The following is a 24,135-nucleotide window of genomic DNA, read 5'->3' as shown; positions in this document are numbered from 1 at the left end:
AGACCCAGGGGAGCTGAGCAGCGGAGAGGCGGAGGAGCTGCAGAAGATCAAATGGCACCGGAAACAGCTTCTGGAGGATATCCAGGTGTGTTCACACTCAGCTCACAATACACACGCTTTTGTCCACACTCATGTTCATGCCCTCGAACCACACCCACACATGAGCAAACACTCTTACTCACTCCTGACCCAGCCAGGACCAAGAGCAGGCCTAGATTCCAGCCCACTCAGAGCCTGGGCCTTGGCCCTTAGGAGTGGGAAGGACAGAATTCCCAAGGGGACTCCCCACTCCTGGCTCAGCTTCCAGGGCCTAGAGAGAACCACAAGAGCAAGTCAGAGAAAGGGAGCAATTGATTAAGCACCTACTATGTGCAGAACCCCACCTTCGTGGCCTCTATCTGGTCTCATCCCCACCCTGGGCCTCAGCTTCCACCCTCCTAACATGTAGACCATTTAGTCAAGATAATGCCAATATCTGCCTAGCACTTTGCCACCTCATCAGCTCTCAGACATTAGCTCATCTGATTCCCAGAAACCTTCTGAGATAGGCGCTGCTTCTGCTCCTGGAATGAGCCATGCAGCTCAGTCCTGCCCCTGGGCCTTTGCACTCACAGTTCCCTCTGTCTGAGACTCTCCAAGCCCTCCTTAGAGCTCCTCCTTCTCCTAGTTCATTCTTGGCTCAAATGTCTTTCCTCTTAGGGGCTGCCCTGTCCACCCTGGCTGTAGTTGCTGGAACCCCACCCTCCACCCCACCACACATATACCTAGCATTCCAGAGAAAGACAGGATCATTCCCTCAGCAAGTACCTACCACCTGACAGGCTCTTTCTAGACCACTGCTCTGATCATGTTCTGTGTAGTCATTTCAATTGTCCCAAGATCCCAACCCCATTGGACCATGAGCTCCATGTAAGGGGAGCCTGGGTCTGTTTCCCACCACTGCATCCCCAGCCCAATGGTAAGAGCATAGTAGGTGTTCAATTAATAATTTTGCATGAACCCACCCCTCATTTTATTTGTGGAGAATTCACTCAGTGACTGGGCCAAGATCACATGGACAGGAGCTGACTGGGCTTAAAAGCTCTAGGTTCTACGCTGCCCCTAGGTCCCAGGACAAACCCCTAGGAACCACCCCCCCTTCCAAGGTCTTGGTGGAGGAGAGGGAGGGCTGGGGTGCCTTCAGGGGCTCTTGCCAGGTGTGCATGCTGCTGCCCTGCAGAGGGATGCTGGACAAGCTGCCACCTCTCCCCATCTACCCAGTGGTGGTTGTTGGCAGAGTTAAGGGGTCTCCTGGAGACATGTTGGACACATGATCTCACCACTCTGGGCCTCAGCGTCCTCTTCTGTAAATTCTGCTGGAATTGCAAAGTCCCCGAGAAGAGAGCCTAGGCTGTCTTGTACCATAGTGCACCCAGAGAATCTGGCTTGTAGTGGTCACAGAGTCTAGGGTAGGGTAACTGGATGGAGGGAGGGAAACCAGAGAGGAGTTGGGCCTTGATCACAGGGCAGGAATTTGTCCTTCCTGATGCAGAGGTAGTAGGGAGCCATGGACAGAGTTTGAGCAGAAGAAGGGCTGGCACCAAGCTGTGCTTCAGAAAAACGGCAGCTGGGTGGAGGAGGGCTTGTGCAGAAGGTTTGACTCAGGGCAGGACACCTTACAGCGGCAGAGACAAGAGATGGGAAGACTGGAAATAGAGTGCAGACTGGGGACTCCCTCACCCTGAGACAGGAGCCCTGGGAGAATTAGACACAAACAGAGGCAGTAGGGTTGGCTTGGGATTTTGAAGATAAGAGACATCTGGAAGAGGGGTCTTCCTGGGGAGGGACCCTTAGTGACAGCTCAAGACAGAGGTCTGGGACTCATGCCCAGGGTGGGAGTGATTGTGTTGGGGGTGGTGATGCAGAGGGCTGTGAAGCCCATTTTGTCCTGGCCTCCACCCCTTAACTCTCCCTCTTTGTAATGCCCCTGCCAATCCACAGAAGCTGAAGGATGAGATCGCAGATGTGTTTGCCCAAATCGACTGCTTCGAGACAGCAGAGGAGAGGTGAGGGGCCAGCCGGGGACCCAGGGAAGCTGCCACAGTGGTTTCTCGAGGATATCGCATGTCAGGAGTGAGAGTGAATGAGCCCAGGCCCTGGTGAAACTGGGGATCAGACCCCCAGAGGGGAGGCTTCGGGGTGAAATAGGAACACAGCAGCTCTGACAGTCCATCCTCTGGTCTGGTCTGGTCCTTGCTTCCAGACTGCCCTCTCTCTTCAGTATCAATCCCCGTTCTCCTGCCTCCTCCACCCCAAGTCTCTCCCAGCCCACCTGACCCCACCCCTGACCAATCACTGGCCAGGAGTATCCTGGGAAAGGTCAGGGAGGAGGAAAACTCAGCCCCGAGGATGAGGATTAGGAAGCCAAAGGCCTTATGGGAACAAAAGCCACGCCTGTGGTCAGGCCGAAGCTGGTCCACCCCACCCCACCCATGGGTGTCATCCACTCCGCCCCTTCTGTGGGAAGATGCCCTCTGGCTCTGAAACCTGAGGTTGGTCCTCTCCCTTCTCTAGGCTTCAGTTCCCCACTTGTGCAATGAGAAGGTTGGTCCATACATAACCCCTAGGGCCCCAGGGCACTGTCTCAGAAGATCCCCACCCTGCCCCTGCCAGCCTCAGTTCTCTGATGCCTCTGATCTCCACCTTCCAAGCAGAACACACACATGCACACACACATGTACACTGATGCACACACACGCACGTGCACGGCCCCCATATCTCTAGATCCCCTGCTCCAGCCCCAACAATGACAATAACATATTTACGCAGCTCCTACCACCCATTGTTTTCAATGCTTTAACCTCTCAGCAGTGCTTGGGGTGCCGGAGGTGGAGTCACCCCCCATTTTACAGAAGAGGAAACTGAGTCCCAGAGAGATGAAGTGACTCCCCCTGAGTGGGATTTGCACCAGAAGTCTGGCTCCAGAGCTTATGCTCTCCTCACCCTCCCCCACCCTACCCACCAGCCTCCTTGTTACGTTGCTTCCACTCCAAGCCCTTCTAAATCCTCTCCCCGGGAGCATCTCTGGCTCCCGAGGTCCCAGCTTTAGAGCTGGTTAAAATGCTGGGGCTGAGCCCCTTGGAAATTGGGTTTCCTGGCTCTGGAAGGGGTCCAGACCCTGCATTTCTCACGTTCTCCCAGGTGACTCTGACCCCACTTGGAGGTCCTTAAGGAATACTGGCTCTAGCCAAGGAAAGCGTCCTTGGGGATTGGAGGGGTGCCCTGGGTCCAGGGGCGTCCAGGCTGATGTCTTTCCATCTACAGCCGCATGGCCCAGAGGGAGAAAGAGCTGTGCATCGGCCGCAAGAAATTCAACATGGACCCCATGAAGGTGGGCAGTGCGGGGGCTCGGGTTGGGGGGCCAAGGGAACTGCACGCTGGGCATCTCCACAGTCTCGCCTTCTTCCCCTCAACTGACACAATCACCTACTTTCCAGAGGAGGAAACTGAGGCCCTGCTGGGCTCAGCATTTTGTCCAGTGCCCCACGCCATCAGGGCTGGAGGCTCCCCCAGCCCACAGCCAAGTAGCCCCGGGGCTTGAGGTGGGAGCCAGGAGGATGATGGGGGCGCTGCGATGTCTATGAACTTGGGGTCCCGTGACTCTGGGCCCCTGTCTCCCACTCTGTGAGTAGGACTTTGGTTGGTTGGGCCTTTGGACTCTGGGGCTCAGTCTCTGGAAGTGTCTTTTAGTTGCTCAGCTTAGGCAGCCTGTCCTGAGATGCTGGCATAGAGCCCTGACAGCTCAGATCTCAGCTATGGTCTAACCCCCACCCCCACTGGTCTCAGCAACCCCAGCCCCCAACCTCTCACCCAGCTAGGTGGCAGCTGGGCTCCTTTCCTGCAGGAACCGACACAGGAGGAAGCCACAGCTGACACACGGAAGTGGGGTCAGGGCAGCCACGGGGTCCCTGGAAATTTACTGCTCTGGTTTAGAAGGCTGCCTTTTGTGCATCACAGATCTCCCGTGTTCCCAGACACAGAAATGAAGCCCTGCTCCCATCCACATGAACCACACAGACCACACATATACACACACTCACATTCCTTCCTGACTGCCCCTCATGGAGAGGCCTCTGAGGGGTCCTCTGGGCCATCTGCCTGTCACACAGAGCCTTCCACAGTCTATCCCCACTCTTCCAAGCAGCCTCTTCTCCAAAAGAAACAGGGATGCAAAGGCATCATCACAGAAAACCAGAGCCCAACCCCTCCAACTCCTAAAATTAGAATGACAGACTTTGAGTGCCTGGGTTGTGAGGTGAGATGTTTTGATATTGTCAAATCTGAAAAGTGGGGCAAGGCACACTCCCATTTTCACGTAGAAAGGGGAGGAAAGGCACTGCCAGGGAAAGTGTCTACCTCCGAACCATAGCAATTTCCTCTCCTTTTGATTGAGCTGGGATTTTTTCTAATTTTTATACAATGGACATAGATTACTCGTGAGAAAAAAATGAAACACTATTTTAAAATAATACAAATATTAAGGGGACAAAAGGAATAGCTGAATCATTCAATCTTAAAATTGTAAATTCATCGAATCATCAAAGCATATGATCAGAGAGTGGCAGACTGAGGGGGACCTGGGGGAGCAGCTGGCATGAACCTGGTTCCTGGCAGGAACCCATGTCTGTTTGCACACCTCTGCTGATGGGGAACTCATCACCTTACAAAGGCAACTTCAATTAAGGAGGGTCACAAATTCCCAGAACAAGCTGTGCCAATGCTAGAATTCCAGGCCCCAGGGCTCTGCCACAGGCACTCCCTCTCTCCCCCTTCCCAGGCCGGCTGCTGGGTGGGGGCTGCTTACAGGCTCTGTGTACCACCCCCAGGGCATCCAGTATCTCATTGAGCACAAGCTGCTGACCCCCGACGTCCAGGACATCGCCCAGTTCTTGTACAAGGGCGAGGGCCTCAACAAGACAGCCATCGGCACCTACTTGGGGGAGAGGTAAGGAGGGTGGGGCCTTAGGAAGGCAGGGAATGAGGATGTGCAGCTGTGCACAGCTATGTGTGAGGGGTGGGTTGTGTGTGCAGGTAGCTAAGGAATGAAGCATGTTAGGAAGGTCGTAACTCCTGAGGCTTGAGCAGGTTAAGCCATCACTCTCCTTCCAGACCTTGAACCAAAGCATGTCTGCCTTCATTCCTTCCTTCATTCACTTAGAAAACAAGCAGATATTTTTAATATCTACTGTGTTTCCTGCATAGCTCAGTTGGTAAAGCATCTGCAATGCGGGACACCTGGGTTCAATTCCTGGGTCGGGAAGTTCCCCTGGAGAAGAAAACGGCAACCCACTCCAGTATTTTTGCCTGGAGAATCCCATGGACAGAGGAGCCTGGTAGGCTACAGTTCACGGGATTGCAAGAGTCGGACACGACTTAGGGCTATCTTTACTCGGCTTATAGGTGCACCAGGCAGTGTTCTAAGCCCTGGATTTACACCAGTGAACAAGACAAAACTACAAGACAAGCCCCCCTCCTGACTGGGGTCGAGGAGTGGGGATAAATTGGGAGTATGGGATTAACAGATGCAATACCATACATAGCAGATTAACAACAAAGAATTACTGTGTGGCACAGAGAACTATATTCAATATCTTGTAGTAAACTACAATGGAAAAGAATTGAAAATAAAGAATATATATATATATATATACAAATCATTTTGCTGTACACCTGAAAATAACACAGTTATAAATCAACTATACGTCAATTAAAAGGAAAAAAAACTTCTGCCAGCAGGGAAGGTACATTCTAATGGGGAAGACAGGCAACAAAATATGTAAAGTAAGTTAGAAAAAATTAAAAGGTGTTTGGACTACAAACAAGCAAGAAAGGGAGATGAGAAAGTTCTGGGAACCGTGCTTCAAAGGCTGTGACTTTAAATAGTGTGGACACAAAGGGTCCCACAGAGAAGGTGACCTTTGGCTGAAATTTAGAGGAGGTAAGCAGTGTGGCTCTGGGGGAATGGCATTTTGGGTAGAGGAAACAGCACATGAAAAGGCCCTGGGGCAGAAGCCAGCTGCAGGACCAACAAGCCATTGACACAGGAGCAGAGGGATGGAGCGTGGGAGGAAGTAGTTGGCGACAGGTGGGGACCCCTGAGAGGGCCCTGGGCCAAGGGGTACTCTGAGCGGATCCCTCTGGCCGCTGGGGGAGGGCATAGACTGTAGGGGGCAGGTGTGGAGCTGGGCCAGCAAGCCAGCTCCCCCGCTCCCAAGCACCTCAGAGAACACTCTCCTTCTCCTAAGCAAGCTGGGAATGCAGCTGGCAAGAAGGGCAGGGCTTTCTGATTTCAGATCTGAGAAGACAGAGGAAGTGGGGGTGGACATGGTTCTCTCCATTTTACAGATGAGAATACTGGGGCTTGGGGAGGTCTGGTGGTTTGTGAGGGGTCACCCAGACAGGAAGTGACTCAGGACAGGCCACTCCGAAGCCAGAGCCCCCCTCCTGACTGAGGTCAGTGCTGGTAAGCCAGGAGCGTGTGGGGGGGTCTGCTGTGAGTGGGAGGACATGGGTGTGCAGATAGCGGTGGGAGGATGGTGATGCAGGTCAGACGTGTGAACAGACCAGAGGGTGGCTGGATTCAGAAGGAGGATGTCTCTCCCCTCCTCAGCCTCCCCCACCTCAACCCCCTCTAGAAGGGGGTACAGATGCTCAAATGTGTCCCACCCTCCCTTCTGTCTCCTCTCCAGAGACCCCATCAACCTGCAGGTCCTCCAGGCCTTTGTAGATTGCCATGAGTTTGCTAACCTCAACCTCGTCCAGGCCCTCAGGTGAGTGGTCCAGGGGGCAGGGGCCTGACTCCCAAGGGGCTGGAGGGGTGTTGGGGGCACCATCATCCACATGGCTAACAACACAAAGCATCAAGAGTGAGAATTAATTAATGAGGGAATTCCCTGGGGATCCAGTGGTTCATACTCAGTTCTTTCACTGCTGAGGGCTTGAGTTCAATCCCTGGTCAGGGAACTAAGATCCTGCAAGCTGTGCAGTGCAGCCAAAAAATTGTTTTTAATAAATAAATAGAAGCAATTGATGACAGTATCCCCAAAGAGAGCTGAGGTTAGATGAGATAACAGGCATGGACTGCCTGTATCAGCACCTGGCTTGTTACTACTACTACTACTAATTATTATATTACATCATTATTATAATAATATTTAATCATTTTAATCACTATTACTATTATTATGACTGCTATTCCCACTGCTTTTTAAATTAGTGCTTATTTTATTTATTTTATTAATATAGCTTAGTGTGTACTACATTTATTATTACTTATTATTTTCTAATTAGGATAATATTTTTGCTACTCAGTTTTACAATGATGGGAGGCATTAATATATATGGGTAAGGAGCACAAACTCTGGAGCTAGACTGCACAGTTCATACCCTATATCTGCTACTCACCCCTGGGGAAAGTCACCAAAAAAAACAACAACAACATACCTCTCTGTGCCTCAGTTTCTTTATCTGTAAAATGGGGTTAATAACAATACCAACCTCATAGAACTATGTAAGAAAGTGCTTAGAATTGATCCATAGTAAGGGCTTAGTAAGTCTTGCTGCTGCAGATGATGTCTGGAAAACCATTTCCTGAGTAGGGGCATTTGATCTGGGTTTTGACAGATGATTAGGAGTTTGCAAGGGAGAGAAGGAAAAAAATCACCATTATCTAAGCAATGTGGCCTTCCCTCCAACTCTCATGCTTTTTAAAGTAGAGGGGTAGGTTGGGAGTCTCCAAAATTCATTTGTTCATTTATTCATTTCTGCCTTCTCTCACTCACTTAAGCCTTTACTAAGCAGGCACTGGCTCAGTAAACACAGACCCAGTGTTCAAGGCTCAGCGGGAGATGTGAGAGGAGCAGGCATGGCCCTTGACCTTGGCGAATCCAGGTGGAAGATGTGCATATCATTCAGTTCCAAGAAAAGGAAGCTCAGCCAAGGAAAGACAACCTCCCTGGGGTCCCACGGATCCCAGGGCCCAGTGGCCAGGTGGAGAGAGGCCTTAGAACCTGAGAATCTGCATTGGTCCCCTCATGGTCTGGGGTGGACTGGCCCACAAATCTGGGCCGCAGATGGGCAGAGAAGAGTGTCCACTAAGCTCCTGTATTCTAGAAGAAAAGGCATTTCTTGGTGCCCTCCTGCAGCCTTGGTGCTCACAGCACAGATTCCACTGACCCTTCCCGTGAGTCTAGATGTCAGGTGCAGAGTCTCCCATTTACAGGATAAAGAGACTAAGCATGAGCGAGGAGAGTGGTTTCTTGAAGGGGAGGAATGGGGGCCCTCTTGCCCCCCTCCGAGAGTCCTCCACTTCCACTGCCCGTGGCTCTGTTCCCTGCCCCCAGACAATTCCTGTGGAGCTTCCGGCTGCCAGGCGAGGCCCAGAAGATCGACCGCATGATGGAGACCTTCGCCTCCCGATACTGCCTCTGCAACCCCGGCGTCTTCCAGTCCACAGGTGCCTATGTGGGAGGGGACCTTGCCAGGTGTGAATTTACCTCCTGAGGCACCAGGTCTCTCCCAAGCACCCAGACCCTGGGAGCCAGATCCTGTCATCAACCCTCACTGAGCACCATATCCATGCCAGACCCTCTGCTGGGTGTGTGTCAGGCAGCGCTGCCTACATACACATCTCCCAAGGGTATGATCCTTGGGAGACAAGGCAGGAAATAATGGCATGGGGTGCTAAGGTATCAGTGTCTCATCTGAGGGTGAGGATGGGGGATTCAGCATGTCCAGGCTGGCTTCCCTGAGAACCTGATTTCTGAATGGGGTTTTAAGGATGAATAGGAGTTCTTCAGGAGGTCAAGGGGAGAAAGGGCCTTTGGGAAAGGGGTTCTAGTTTGAACAAAGGTACAGAAGCATGAAACAGACTGGGCAGGATGCAGGGGGCCAGGGTGGATAAGAAGGATATCAGCAAAAATCGGTCCTCCACACTTCCCAACAGGGTGGGAGAGAATTGATGGCAGGCTTGTCTTGGCCTCTTCTCTGGATCTGAAGGTGGCATAGCAATAACAAAGTCCAAGTACTAAGCACTCCCCAGATGCTAAGTGCTTTATCTATGCAAGTCATGTAATCCTTACATCGACTCTACGAGACCAGCAGTGTTCTCATCCTTCCAGATACCGACTCAGAGAAGTGAAAGGGGCTGCTCAGCAGTGCGTCCATGGACAAGTCCTACAGAGCATTTGCCCACCTTGTGGTTATACATAAATTAGGGATTTGCTTGCTTATTATCTATCAGCCCCACAATTTTAAACAACCCACAAGGGTGGGGACCATTCAGATTTTTTCACCAGTGAATCCCCATTCTGTAGCATTTATTAGTTACTCAATAAAAATTTTAGGAAGGAAGGAATTTTAATCACTGTTGAACTATCTAATCTTGTGTCCTGGGACATGTAACTTACTCTCCCTGTGCCTCAGTTTCCTAATCTGTAAAATGGGTGGGGGCAGTAACAGTGCCTCATTAGTGTTGTCAGGGAATGTAAAGAGCTTAGCATAGGGCAAGCACCATCAACATTAGAGCCACTGTTATCAGAGGTAAAATCACTAATGAACATGAAGCTTTTTCAAAGTTAAACCTTCTAAAATATTGCAGGGGCTTCCCATGTGGCACTAGTGGTAAAGAACCTGCCTACCAATGCAGGTTAGACATAAGAGATGCAGATTCTATCCCTGGGTCAGGAAGATCCCCTGGAGAAGGGCATGGCAACCCACTCCAGTATTCTTGCCTGGAGAATCCCAAGGACAGAGGAGTCTGGCGGCCTACAGTCCATGGGGTCACAAAGAGTCAGACACAACTAAAGCGACTTAACACACCTCATATTGCAGATGGGGAAGCTGAGGCTCTGGGAACTCAAGTACCTTTCAAGGTCAACCGGAGAGCTGGGGTCACAGCTGAACTTCCCTGGCTCTGGACTCAGGGCTTTAAAACATCACAGAGTAGCGATCATCTCCCTCCCAGACGCTCGCTCAGCCCAGCCTGGCTCCTGAGCACAAACACGTGAAAGTCTGAATAATAGAACAGGAGCTCGGCTCTGGGAACCCCACAATGCCAGCAAGATTACCAAGCAGCACGTGACCAAGCCCTGAACAGGGTAGCAAACAATGAGCATCCTCTGAGTTCCAAGGAGGCAGAGAACAGAGTGGGCAGGGGGGCAGGCAGGGCTCCGCGGGGATGGGGGCTGGAGCAGGAGGGTTTAAATGGGTAGAAAGGGGAGAAGAGGGCGTGCTAGGCAGGGGGCCCAGCAGGAGCAGAAGTGCCGGGTGTGAGGCACACAGGGGCTCGGGCAACTGACAGTTGAAGCTTGTTTGCAGCAGGGAGCTCCGGAAGAGTGGGAGGTGAGGCTAGGACTTGAATGCCAAGCCGGGAGGACAGGGTGCACCTTCAGGGCATTGAGACAGCCAACTCTCCGCCCCTGAGGGGTTAGGGCGGAGGAGGGGGCGTGGCCAGGGCCAGGACTCTGACCGCTGTCGCGTCCCGCAGACACCTGCTACGTCCTGTCCTTCTCCATCATCATGCTCAACACCAGCCTCCACAACCCCAACGTCCGAGACCGGCCGCCCTTCGAGCGCTTTGTGTCCATGAACCGTGGCATCAACGACGGCAGTGACCTGCCTGAGGAGCAGCTGCGGGTAAGAGGGGCGTGGCCCCGCCCAGCAGGTCTCCAGGCATCCAGGAGAAGCCTGCCTTTGGGCGCATGACCCAAGAGGGGCTCATCTAAGAGAGAGCTCTCCAGGAGGGGGCCCTCCCAGGTCAATAACTGTCTTGAGATGTGCTAAGTTGCTTCAGCCGTGTCTGACTCTTTTGCAACACTATGGACTGTTGCCAGCCAGGCTCCTCTGTCCAGGGGATGGACAGTCACAAAAGAGGTTGGTCCTGAAATGGGCTTTCACAAGCAATCCCATCTTAAGAAGGAGGTCCAAGACTGAACACCCAGGAGGTCTGCCCAGACCTCAGCCTTTGGGGAGCTCTAGACACCCATCACTCACACCTTCCTCGAAAGGGTGCCTCACACCACCTAGTCTATTTCTTGGAATCTCAGAGTCTTAGACTCTCAGTGGGTCAGAGCAGAAAATTCCCAGTCTCTGCTCAAACCCCTCCCTCTTTCAGAGAGGAAGAAACAGGTCTTCCATAGGCTATACATCAGCTCGAGAGTTGAGCGGAACCCAGGCTTCCTACCCCATCCCAAACAGCCCCCACCCCTGCTACACTGCACCAGGCTCTGGCCTGGCATGGGGCACCCAGGGATGATTCAACCCAAGTTCAGGGTCTGGTGAGAAGATAAAACACATGTGAATTCCAGCCCTGTCTGATTCATGTTATGCTGACCATAGGAACCTATCTATGGAGACCCAGTGGACAATATTATCAGTCTCCCAGAGGCAGGGAAAGGGTGCCATCCTGGAAGACTTCACAGAAGAGGTGACTTTTGAACTGGCCTTGATGGTTGAGTGGGAGTTTGCCCAGAGGAGAAGCAGGGAAAGGACATTCCAGAAAGAGGAAGTGGCCAGCACTTGGCCTGGTAGGGAAAGGGAGGGGCATCTGGAGTAGCCATCTGGGTACATACAGACAGTGATGGGCACCAAGGAGGGGCCAGAGCATCCAGGGCTTTGAACAACAGCCTCCAGAGTTTGCTTGCTTCCTATGGGCAGCGTGGAGCTGGGAACTATCTTAGAAAGACGGGAGTGAGATTCAAAGCCTGACTCAGCAAAAATGAACGGACAATTCATTTCTAGGATTAGAGGTGCCCAGAACTCTACAGAGTTTCAGTGCCCTCCGGGTCAGAGTCTGGCAGGAGGGGAGGAGACTATGTGAACCCCACCCTGGCAGCTTAGCACCCTGTGTATGTCCTGCAGCAGAAGTCTGGTGGGGGTGGGGGAGAGCCTGGATCTGGAATGATTCTGGTGCTCTTCAGTGTTTGAAAACAGCCATGCCTTTAGCCCTTCACCCTCCTTGATCCCCAGAGAAAATTTATTTTGAATGAGGGCATGATATAAAATGAGGGCTTGAGAGTAGATTAGAGCTCAGGTCAAGTCCCATCTACCCCACCCCCACCCCCCCCGCCCCCGTTGTTCACCTCCTGGATGACCTTGAGTAATGACTCACCCTCTCGGGGCCACCATTTATTTCCTCAACCAGGAGAATGGGAATAATGACGCCTGCGTCACAGAGCTGCTGTGAGTAGTAATTTTTAAAAACGTAAAGGGCATAGCCCATGCCAGGTACGTCGCACAAGCTGTAAATGGTAGCTTACGTCGCTATTAAGAATCATTAATAATTATTTAAAATCCGCAGCCCTTAGTAAACCGCCTGAAATGTGAAAGGCTTTTGAAAACTCATCTCATTGTGGTACTTGGAGCAGGAAGCTGGGCACACCTGGTCTGGCAGGTAACGAGTTAACAGCCCGCCAGCACCAGTCCTGTTGGATCCCCCAGGTGCCACTTTTTTTGCTTCTGTCCCAGGAGAGCCTCCTTCAGCAGCTCCCTCCTTAGGCATTTTTCCCAATTCAAGTCTTTTGTTAATAACAATGCGCTGCATTTGTATAGAGCTTGTAACTTTCTTCTCATAGGGCTTTTGGGTCTATTATCTCAATTTAGCTTCAAACTCTGCCTGGGAGGTCTGGAAAGGGTTTATTATCCTCCTTGGCAGCCAAGAGGCAGGGAAAAGAACAGAGCGTTGGAGTCACAGCCACATCCAAGTGCTAGCGCCTCCATTTTCTAGTTGTGTGACTTTAGGTAAGAGTCTTGACCTCTCTGAGCTCCCAGCTTATGGGATTAGTGTAGACATGTAAGGTATTTAGCACAACACCTATGTCTCTGGGCTGGCTAATTAATCCAGAAGCTTTCAGGGCACAAAGTGAACCACACTGGCCTAGTCTTTGCTCTTCAAGGCTTTTACAGAAAGCTGCTGTGGACTGTGGGGTCTTCTTGCTTTCTTCTGGGGCTTCATCTTCCCCACATGTAAAGCAAGGACTCAGCTTTAAGTATCTTTAAGTATGTTTGTGGCTTTGCGGAAGGATATATAACATTTTTAAGTGACCTGATTTATGAAATTAAATTGACCCAGACACATCACCTAAAGAGAGGTCACTCTGTGACCATGAGGGTACGCAGGTGGGAAAGGCTTTGGAGAGGTGCATGATGGGAGCAGGGGCTCAGCAGGTTGAGCAAGTCTTGTCCTGGCCATCCTGATGGGGACAGGACAGAGTGCCTAAAAGACTCAGGGCAAAGGCACAGGGTGTGGACCCAGAGGACAGGAGAGCAAATCCCAGCTCCGCCTTTATGGCTGAGTGTCCTTGAGTGTGAGCCTCAGTTTCTCCATCTGCAAAGTGAGCTGATGACACTGACCTTACATTGTTCTCCTGAGAAGCAGACAAAGCACCTCAAGTGCCTGGCTCCACTCACCATGACAGGGCTGCCCAGAGAGGGAACTGGGGTGGAGAAGGGAAAGAAGGAGAGGGGATAGAAGGAGAGCTCATCCACCCTCTGGTGTCACAGGTGGAGAAACCAAGGTCCAACAGAGGAAACAGTTAGTTCAGGGCATCTTCTGCTGTGGGTAGGGCCAGACCGCCTGGGTTCTTGTCCAAGCATCTCCATCAGAAATGACTGTATATTGGGCTCCTTAAGTTCTCCTGATGACCGCAGGCATCAGGTACCATCCCCCCGCCCCTGCCAGTTTACAGCAAAGGAAAGTGAGCTCCAATAGAGGTAGCTGGCCAGGAGGGCTCAGTTTGTCAGGAGTCCAGGTTCAAACCCATGTCTATCTGAGCCTTTCCCTCTGCAGAGACCAGAAAGCAAGATTTGGCAATGCAGATTTTGACTTGTTTCCCAGCTTCCAGTTTCTTCCTTGGCTGGAGGAATTCTCAACTCATGTCAATGAAAAGATGGGGGACTGATGGTCAGCTTAGGTTTGGCTAGATCTGGGTACTTCATTGAGGTCAGGGCTCAATCTGGTCTCTCCATCTCTGAGCAACCTCCTCTTCCAAGTTGGCTTCCCTCTTAAACAGGCTTTCCCCCAAGTTCCCCAGAGAGGACCTGGGCAACTCCAGGCTTCCATCTTGCTTAACAGTTTAGAGTCTCAGAATGAAGGCTTATTGGCTGGTGTGGGTCACAAGTCCCTCTCTGAATCAGTCACTGTGACCAGTATGATGAAATGCTCTAATTAGCCAGATGGGAGTCATTCACTGTCTCCTGGAGCCATGAGGGAGTGCTGAGTGGACAGTGTCAAACCCCTGAGCAACCTGGACAGAAAGTAAGGGGGTGATTCTCCAGAGGAGAACGGAGGGGTGGGGAAGGATGGACACAAGGCCAGCACAACCACTGGTGAGTGGCTGTTGTCTTTCTGACCGCGTCTACCCAGCCAGGAGAAGACAGCTTGATTTGGTGGTGGCGGGTACAAGGGTGTTTTCTTACAGCAGGTAGGGGGAGCCTGGTTTTACAAGGTACAGGAAATGTGGGTGAACAGAGCTTCTTTCCTCGTGGGGGCAGAATGTGTAGGCTGTAGAAGGCCCTCAGAAGCTGCCAGGGGGCTCCCCGTAGGTGTCGTGAAGAATGAGGACCTGTTTGTCCCCCTGTTTGCCCCCTTGGGCCTTCAGAATATTTGTATGGGCTGCCAGCTTTGCTGACAGAGAACAGGCCTTAGAGAACAGAACTCCTTCAACCAGCCGGCGCTACTAGGGAAACCTCAGGGCCAGGCTGGGCCAGAATGGGAGGGGCAGCAGGGCTTCCTGGCTGCTCTAGGAATGTGGGGGCTCCAAAAAGGGAAAGTGGTCCCTGCCCTTCCCCACTCACCCTACCTCAGCCAGCTGAGTCCTCTCCATCAAACCCAGGAAAACCTGCTACAGGCCAGCACCCTCCTCCCCTACTCTCTTAGCCTACCACCACCCCTAAGCTCCTGGATCAGAAAAGACATTTAAAAACCAGCAAACACCATTTCTAAAACTTTGGGGAATCGAACAGTACTTGTGAAATTTTTCATTTAACATTTCGAGGAAACCATCTGAACAGCAGCACATACAAGCACAACAGAAGGAAATGATTTCATTATGTCGATGATGGAGACCCAGCATTGTGCCTGGTTTTAATCAGCAGAATTAGACAATTTAGAATGTTTTTCCCAAACAGTTGGAAATCTGGGCAGGTTGTCCATGGAAAGCAGTGTCCCACAGCAGGGGGTTCAAAACACAGAGGGATGATCATTGCCAACATCTACAACTCTCCCACAGGGAATTCTCAGCCCTGGTTTGCATACCTCTGGTGACAGAGAACTCATTGTCCTATAAAGTTGCTTCTTCCATATTTCAGCAGCTCTAACAGCTAGAAAGTCCTTCACAGAGAACTGAAATCTGCTTTCTGGGAAATTCCCATTCCCCCAGAAGAGATCTCTGGTCTCTGCCTAGGAGAGGGGCCTGTAAGAGACTAGATCAGCATCCCACTTTGAGGCACACAGAGTCAGTGACCTGCTCGAGGCCACATAGGCCAGACCCAGGCCCTGGGTGAACGTCACAGTGGATCTTTCCCTCCCTTCTCTTGGGGCAGAACCTTTTTGACAGCATCAAGAGCGAGCCCTTCTCCATTCCCGAGGACGATGGCAATGACCTCACCCACACCTTCTTCAAACCCGACCGCGAGGGCTGGCTGCTCAAACTGGGTGAGACGTACACTCCTGCACTCTGGGGCACGTGCACTGATGTGCCTGCAACACTCACGCAACACGGCTGACACACGCACCCATTGGACCTGAAGCCTCGGGTGGTGGCATTGAGAGTCTCCTGAGCCCCAGGGCAGCCGTCTGCTTGCCCCAACCCTCCCTCCGTCTGTCCTGGGGATGAGGGGACAGAGGGGGAGGGAACAATGAGCAGGAAGGGAGATAGCAAGCTGACAGATTCATAGATAAGCCCTTCAACCGCAGATCTTTCTTTCTGAAGTGATTCTGAGGAAGCCCAGGCCCAGTGAGGTTAAGGGACCAGCCCAAGCCACATAGCCAGCCAGTGGCAGAATTCGGTGGGCAGATGGCTGGCTGTCCCTGAAAGACGGGAGGGCGGGAGTGTGAGAGGATGTGGCTTGGGGAACCTCTCCTCAACAGGACTGGGGGCAGGGAGGGCCTTAGGCCTGCAGAGGGGAGCTGTGGTGGGTGCCTCAGCAGCAGCCGCTGCAAGTTCTAGCAGCGGAACTGTAGGACCTGGCCATCTGAGCCTGCCACCCTCACACATGCTGGGCACCTCTGGGCAGGGGCAGCCAGCCAGGCACAGAGGCTTTCCAAGTCAGGGGAGGACAGACGCCGTACGTGGGAGCAGGGCCCTGGCCTACGGGCCCACTCAGACCCTCCATCTCTCCAAGCCCACCTCCCAGTCCATCCACCTGCAGACTGCAGCCTCCTTTTCTAGCCCAGCTGACAGTTCTCAGCCCCAGGGCAGCTCTTAGTCACAGGTCCCAGCTCCTCCATCCATCCTTGGCCTCAGTTTCCACAGCTGTGAAATGGTAACAGTCATCCCTGGGAGGATTAAACATGTGGGGAAATGACCATGCACTTGGGCTCTGGGGCTCAGACACTGGGGTTCAAATCCCAGCTCTGCTACCAGACCTTGAGCAGATGATGTACCCTCTCTGCCCTGCAATCTCCTCATCTGTAAAACAGGGTTAATAATGGTCCCCTCCTCATAGGTAGTCATAGGGATTAATAAGTGAGTGTTTCTTGAATCCTCTCGAACACTGCCTGGCAAATGAAAGGCTTAGCATAACACCAGGCAAGGAGCCGGCCAAGGGATGAACAGAGTGGTGGGGGCAGGAGGAAAGTACAGGAATGGCCAGCCTGCCCCTGGGGCCGGACTAGGGAGGAGCTCTGGGGCAGCCTGGAGGTGATGGAACCCCTCAGGTTTTAAGTGGGGGAGAGATAGATAAGGGGGAGGTGTGGCAAGCTAGGGGGCAGGGGGCTAGGGTGGGGGCCCAGAGGTGGGCATCAGAGGCCCAGCTCTTCCGTGGAAAGAAGTGTGGGAGCCCAGGGCAGAGGAGGGTTAACTGACTCCATCACTGGCTCTTGCAGGTGGCCGCGTGAAGACCTGGAAACGACGCTGGTTCATCCTGACGGACAGCTGCCTCTATTACTTCGAGTTCACCACTGTGAGCCTTACTCTACCCTGTCCCTCTCTTCAAACCCTTTCCAGATTCTCACTAAGCAGTCCATCGCAGAGCTGGGGCCTCTTTGAGATCATTTGGTCTTCCTCCACACCCATCTTACAGATGGGGGAAACAGCTACAAAGAGGGGAAGAGGCTGGGCCAAGGTGCAAGGCAGAGCTGGGGCTTAAAGTCGGGCCTCCTAACTCCCAGCCAGGGCTCTTCCCATGCTGCTCCCTTGCCCTCTCCAGGGCTGATCAGAGTCTGGGGAAGATGGGCACACTCCTCTTTGGGGTCTGGGGTGCCGCTGAGTTCAGACAGAGGAGCTTGGCAGGCTATAGTCCACAGGGTCACAAAGAGTTGAAGGCGACTTAGTGTCTAAACAACAACAAAACTTCCAAGTTCACTCCCTGCCCTTGACTCGAGACTCCCTTTGCTGATCCTGGTCTTTCTTCTTATTCTCCTGCAGGACAAGGAGCCCCGGGGAATCATACCCCTTGAGAATCTCTCAGTGCAGAAGGTGGATGACCCCAAGAAGCCAGTAGGTGTCAGCGAGGTGGCCTCAGGCCAGAGCAGCTGTAGGAATTTCCAAAACAGAGTGCAGGGAGAGGGCGGCTGTGCTGGGCTCTCCAGGAGGCGAGGCCATGTCCGTGACACCTTCCAGTAGCTCAGGCTTGCCTCAGCCTCCCTTTTAGGGACTGGGATCCTGGCGTGAAGAGGCATCAAGAGGGCCTGGCCACACTGTCTCTCAGAGCCTGGCCCGTGATACTGGCTCTGGGAACTTCAATAAGTTTCTGTTCCTTTCTGAGCCTCCATTTTCCCATCTGTCAACTGGGATTTTAAGAGGAATCATGGATTTAGGTCAAGTCAGGCACATAGTAAGTTCTAAACATAAGGAGCTGCCCGTTCTCCTCTCACAGGAGGGCCTGGCAGTCAGGTGTGTCCTGCTGCTTTTCTAGACGCTGGTCTTGCCCAAGTGTCTAGGCCTCTCTGAGCCTCCCTGAGAGCCACACAGCTGCCCTTTCCTCCCACCCCTGCCCTGCCCTCACCTGGCCACTTCCCCACAGTTCTGCCTGGAGCTCTGCAACCCCAGCTGCCGGGGCCAGAAGATAAAGGCCTGCAAGACTGACGGCGATGGTAAAGTGGTGGAGGGCAAGCACGAGTCTTACCGGATCTCAGCCTCCAGCGCTGAGGAGCGGGACCAATGGATTGAAGCCATTCGGTAACGGGTGGCTGGGCTGGTGGGGAGGGGTCTCTGGTTACCTTTCAGAAGTCCCTGCTCCTCTCAGGGTCCTGTTTCCTTGCCTGTAAAAAGGGCTAACTCCAGAACTTCCTTCCTGTTTCTGGCATGCAAATCCCTTCCACCATGTTCTGTGACCATCCTCTCTAGGCCAGGCCCAGAACACAGAGGAGCAAGGCACAGAATTCATAGGGATGGTGGAGGGTCATAGGAGATATTACGAGTAAAGCTCTTTGCCCAGTGCCTGTTAGCATCAGGATCCTAAGTGGTCCTGGAAAGGCCTGGTACAGGTAGGGAGGAGGACTTTCTAGGTGGAAGGAGCAATGCAGGCCAAAACAAAAGCGCAAGTCAGGCATAGGGATGCCTGGACATCTTCCTGGATAGTTGGTCCTGGGCAGCATGGGACCAGGCAATGCCGGGCAGTGCAGGGGTAGAGCTATGTGGGGACCAGGCAGCGTGGGGGCTGAGCCATGGGAAATGAGGCTGCAAAGGATGGCGAGGCCTTAGTGGCCATGGCAGAGAGCTCAGGTTTCTCCTGGGTGGGCTGGAGAGCCATAGACAGGTGTGATCAGGGGAGAAAGACCACCATGCAGGGGCTGGGATTCGACAGGTGTGATGGGCAGTGGAGGGACAGGAGGAGGGAAGCCAGGTGAGGGGCAGGATAACACCTTGACTCTGAGTCTATGGGGAGATACCAGTGAGGGTGAGTCCTCTTAGACAGAGGGAGACACGGAAGTGGTCAATGGGCAGGGGACCAGGTATGTCCCACAGACTTGTAGGGTCTTTTCCCTTCGGTCTTGCAGCAGCCCTGTGAGGCTGCCAGGTCAAACCCACTCTCACCTTCATTTTACAAATGAGGACTGAGGTCCAGAGAGGGAAAGGACTTGCCCAGGGCTACACAGCCAGAGGAGCAGAGCTAGAACTGGCAAGCAGGTCTGCTGGTTCCACCTGGGCTCTTGTCACCTCCTTCCAAGTCTGACAGGGCCTGGGGAGGCGTCCAAAGATATGTGGGGGCAGAATTCCCGAGGCTCTCAGCCCTGCCTGTGGCACACCCTGGCTAGGTCCTTGTTGGGGTCATCAGGCTTTACCTCTGCAGTGGGGCAGGCCAACCCTGCCCTGGGAGAAGCACACCCTTGTTACAAGCCCTGGGAGATGAGATCCCTTTGCCAGCCCATCCAGCCCTGAAATCTTTTCACTACCCTCACTCCAGAGCCAGCATCACTCGTGTCCCCTTCTACGACCTGGTTTCTGCTCGGAAGAAGAAGATCGCCAGCAAGCAGTGAGCTTCCTTGGAGGTGGTGCCCAGTGTCCTGCGAGCCCCATGACCTGTGGTACCTGGAGACCCACTCCCACCCCAGGGCCCGCACACATCCTCCCTCAACCCCCTTCACTTCGACCTGACAGCGGGGGCGGGGGTGGGGGAGGCAGGGCTCAAGAGCCGGAGTAGGTGGGAACCACCAAGGTCTCAGAGCCTGATCGTGAGGCTGCTGGCCCTGGCCATCCAGGAAAGGCCCCACCCTTGCCCCAAGTCCACTACAGGAAGGGGTAAGGAAAGCGGCCATAGCCTGGCACCCTGCCCTCTCTCTGGGCCTCAGTTTCCTCTTTTGTTAGAAGTCTCCTTGCCCTCTGAAATGCCATCAGCCTTCAAAGCAGGAGGGGCCTGAGTGCTTCCTACCCTCCACATGGCGACGCCTCCTCCTTCTGCTCAGGGGGTTCTCAGCCAGCCCCTCCCCATCCTCAGTAGGAGCTTGGCCCTCCCTGCCCAAGGGACACAGGAGACACATCTCAGATCCATGGATATGACCTCTGGGAGACCCAAGAGCACTGGACTAGGAGCCTGGACATCACAGTCTCAGTCCTAGCTTTGTCTCAACTTGCTGTGTGCCCTCGGCTGAGTCACACTCCTTCTCTGGTTCCTGGAAAACTGTGGTGCTTGGCTAGGAATGGCCCAGCCCTTCTGGTTCTGTGCACTCCACCCCTCAACCTGCCAGCAATGGCCCCTCTCAGACTGCTTCCTGTCTGTGGAAGTATAGGAATGTGCTGGGTTTCCCAAGGAGCTTCTGGCTGGAGATGTCTACACCTGTTTACTGAGCTGGAAGGGGCTCTGGACTGAAGACTGCTAGAAGGCAGAGAGCAGAGTGGACCCATCCTCAAGGATGTTCATTTTAGAGAAGGGACAGGTGGGACTCCTCAAGCAAATGGCAGAGACATGCAGACATACTCAAGCAGACATACTCAAGCAGAAATGGTGGTACAACCAAGAAACCAAGAAGAGAGCTTTGTGATCTGTGGTTACCAGGAGGGCTGCCTGGAGGCAGCAGCCATGCCATGAGTAATGTACACCCTTGTAGCAGAGTCCCTGCCACAGTTTCCCTGCTGGACCACTGCCCAGGGCTCCTGAGGTGATGAGCAGCTGCCCCAGATGGGTCCTAGCATCCTGAGACTCTCTGGCATAGCACCATCAAGCGTGAAGCTGGCTTCACTACCCACAGGCAGGCAGTTCCGTCTCCAGGGAGGCCCTAGCCTGGAGGAGCATTCCACAGACAGGTTTCTTCTCAGTAGCAGGACTTACCCTGCCACACAGGCCCTGGGGGAGTCCCTAGAGGGAAGTTCCCTTGCAGGAAAACAGGATATGGGGTTACCTCGGCTCGACTGTCAGCCTGCGTAGGTGAGCCGGACAGGGTGAATTCCCCCAGGAAGGGGAAGCAACCTTTCTTCCCCCACCTCACAACACACACACTCTCTGTGGGGTCAGGACAGAGTAGCTGCCTTGCAAGTGCTGAGGCCACTGTCTCTGGAGGTGTGCAAGCACCTCATAATGATACTGCACTGAGGTGGATCTGTTTGGGTGTGACAGGAAGAAGATTTACAGGACCTTTGAAGTCTTCCACAGGCCCCGTGGCAGCATGGGAGCTGAGTGCCACATCTGCTGCCTTTTTTGGCCCTGAAGGGGCAGCCAGGCGTCAGGGGCTCTGAGGTCCTCTCCCGCCACTGGCTGTGCAATCTTAGTCCGCTCTCTTCCCCTCTCCGGTCCTCGGCTTCCTCCCCTGTCACTGAGAGGGTGGAATGGGGGATTTTCTGGGCATGAGTGGCTGTTCTGGGAATCACTCAGAATAGAGAATAAAGCTCATGAGTCAACTCGTGGGTGGGGCTCTGTCCTCTCCATGACCACATCTGCCATCCTTGAGGCCAGCGTAGACCCTTCACCCTCATCCCTTTCCCAGCTGGATACCAGGAGGGCCAGATGGGGAAGAGTGGGCACTCAGCAGACCCTGGACCCTCATACTCTGGCCACTGGGGGCTGCCACCTGGACAGAAATCTCCAGGAGCTAAATTTGAAGCAAGGGTCCCTCTAAGCAGGGGCAAGAGTGCACTGGTTCTGCCAAGGCCAGGGGAAAGCAAAAGAACTTCTCAATAGGCCATGCTGTCTGAAGACAGAAAGGATGCTGCTCAGCAGATAAGTAGTGAGTTCCCTGTCCAAGAAGGGATACAAGTACAGATTGGATCCAATGATCACTTGGGGAGTCACAGAGGGTCTTGAATTTGTTACTTTTCATTCACACTTTCCACAATCTTATATTAAGTGCCTTGTTTCAAGCACTGGTAGAACAAGACAAAAGCCATGCCTGCATGGGGATGACGTTCTGGTGGTCCCGAGTTCTAGGCAGCCCCTTCAGATGTGTAGGCCACTGAGATGGCCCCCACACCTTAATCCAGCCCCTTGTCTGAAATGCCACCATTGCGTCACTCTTTGAAGATCTTAAGGCGTTGAACTTATCAACTTTCATTCGGCCCAGGTTTTTGAATCACCTACTATGTGCCAGGCTCCACACACAGAACCAAGGATCCAAAGATGATCAAGGCAAAGCCCTTGCCCTCGAAAGGAACTCAAGTCTGGTGGGGAAAGACAGCCCATTTCAACTCATGCTGTTACACAAAGTGGAGCACATGGGCCGGTGGAGGGCTGAGCTGGGCAGCCAGGCAATCCTGGGGCCTTCTCGAAGGAGCCGTACTTGAGTGTCGGCAGCTAGGTGGGAGAGACACTGCGGTGAGCTCACTTCAGCTCTGCCCCTCCCCATCGCACACATCCTGACTGCGAATTCCTCACAGGCCAGATTGTCACTGCTCGGTGCCTGGCACACAGGATGCGTGAGAATTCTTTGACTGAAGTCAACTGAGAAGACTCTCTGGGCCTCAGCAGTAACTAGTGCAAGTATCTAGAGGCGCAGGGAGCTGTGGGAACGGTGAGGCGGCTAGGTGGGGGCGTGGCTAGAGAGGTGGGCGGGGCCACATAGCAATCTGGTCCAGCTCTGCCTTGCTGGCCCGGGACTCACCAGCTCCGGTGGGCTCTGCCCTCCTTCCCGGCCTTCTGCCACTCCTCGCTCTGGGCAGCAGGGGGCTCCCACCGCTCGTGGATGAGAGGTTCCACGACGCAGCCAGCCGGGAGCTGAACTGGCTGCCCCTTGTAGGAATGAGGCCTCAGCCCAGAGTACAGCCTTGACGTCGGCCTCCTGGAGAAGAATGCACCCGGTCGACAAAGGCCTGTGGGCTCCAGCAGCCCCAGAGACCTGAGGGCACAGATGCCCATCGGCCTCCCCCCTCCCTTCTTGTGGGGCACAGTCACCCTGCTCAGTCTAGGAGTCGGGATACCCCGGCTCTCTGGCTTTCTGATTGTGTGACCCTAAACTAGTAGCTTGCCCTCTCTAGATGTGATCTTCCTTCCTGAAGGGTTCAGACAGGTGAGTTTCTGGACATAAACCTTTAACGGGGACTTCCCTATACGTGTCAGACATGGGTACCAGGTGGCCCCTGCCCTGAGATGAAGTGAGGCTGATGTGTGTGGTGGGGTTGGGTGGCAAGTGAGAAGGTGCCACAAAAGCCCCTTACTGTGATAGGCCACAGGGGGCAGTAGTGAGGCAATCCGGGGTGCCGGGGGTGGGGGGGGTGGGCGGGTGGGGGGGGGGGGGATGGGTTCAAAGCCCAACTCTACCCTGCGTCTTAAGCAAGTTTCCTAGGCATTTTGAGCCTCAGATTGCCCATCTATAAAATGAAAATAATAGACTATATGCAAAATACTTAGAACAGTGTTGAGTACCTACTCAAGATTAAGTGCCATTATTATTATTGTCGCTTCAAGGCAAACTATATACATGCTTTGGTGAAGATACAAAACAGGCTGGACCATTGGAGGAGGAACTATTCATGCAGAGGTCGAGGGGGTTGTAGATCTGGGAAAGCTTCTTGGCAGAGGTGCCCATGAAAGATAAAATAACTGGAGGCCTGGGTTTTCTAGCCAGGAGGAGCCAAAACAAGGATGCTTATTCTGGGACTCCCTTGAGTGTCCTAGAACAAGCCCCCAAAGCAAGAAGGTGAAAGGTTGAGGGGCTAAGCTGTGTGCCCCAAATGTAGTCCCTTGCATCTCCAAGGCTATTTTACCCTTTGTCATGAAACTGACTGGGGATCCAGTAACATGGCTGCTGAATGAGGCCAGCATAGAAAGAGAGAGAACAAGCTTGGCACAGGATGGCCTGAGGTGGAGTAGGAGTGGGCAAGGAGGACCCCTGCCCAGTGCCTGGAAGAGTAGAGCTAGTCCTGGGGCCCTGCGCCCAGATGCCTGGGGCCAGGAAATGGGGAGGGGGCGGGCAGCCAGGAGTCGAGTGGCAGGTGTGAGAGACCTAGAGAAATTGATTTATTAGAGACTATGAAAGGAGCTAAATATGTTTGCCAGCTCAGCGATGAC

At 53.4% G+C, this 24,135-nt stretch overlaps 1 protein-coding gene across 2 annotated transcripts in view; it reads left to right on the top strand.

The window, feature by feature from the left end:
* LOC120861179 (cytohesin-4) overlaps positions 1-20,047 on the top strand; it is a 29,563-nt gene extending 9,516 nt beyond the window's left edge. For both annotated transcript variants that reach the window (XM_040236834.1, XM_040236833.1), the window contains exons 2-13: positions 3-85; positions 1,981-2,045; positions 3,304-3,370; positions 4,866-4,984; positions 6,729-6,809; positions 8,382-8,494; positions 10,526-10,674; positions 15,580-15,691; positions 17,084-17,160; positions 17,625-17,696; positions 18,223-18,377; positions 19,606-20,047. In XM_040236834.1, the coding sequence (XP_040092768.1) occupies positions 3-85; positions 1,981-2,045; positions 3,304-3,370; positions 4,866-4,984; positions 6,729-6,809; positions 8,382-8,494; positions 10,526-10,674; positions 15,580-15,691; positions 17,084-17,160; positions 17,625-17,696; positions 18,223-18,377; positions 19,606-19,678 (1,166 nt within the window). In that variant the 3' untranslated portion in view covers positions 19,679-20,047. The remainder of the gene's footprint in view (positions 1-2; positions 86-1,980; positions 2,046-3,303; positions 3,371-4,865; positions 4,985-6,728; positions 6,810-8,381; positions 8,495-10,525; positions 10,675-15,579; positions 15,692-17,083; positions 17,161-17,624; positions 17,697-18,222; positions 18,378-19,605) is intronic.
* The last annotated feature ends 4,088 nt before the right edge of the window (positions 20,048-24,135 follow it).

The sequence above is a fragment of the Oryx dammah genome, unplaced genomic scaffold (assembly GCF_014754425.2).
Source record: "Oryx dammah isolate SB20612 unplaced genomic scaffold, SCBI_Odam_1.1 HiC_scaffold_11229, whole genome shotgun sequence".
In the NCBI taxonomy this organism is placed as follows: Eukaryota; Metazoa; Chordata; class Mammalia; order Artiodactyla; family Bovidae; genus Oryx; species Oryx dammah.
Note: the sequence above shows the minus strand (reverse complement) of the source record. Positions and strands in the feature narration are given on the sequence as shown.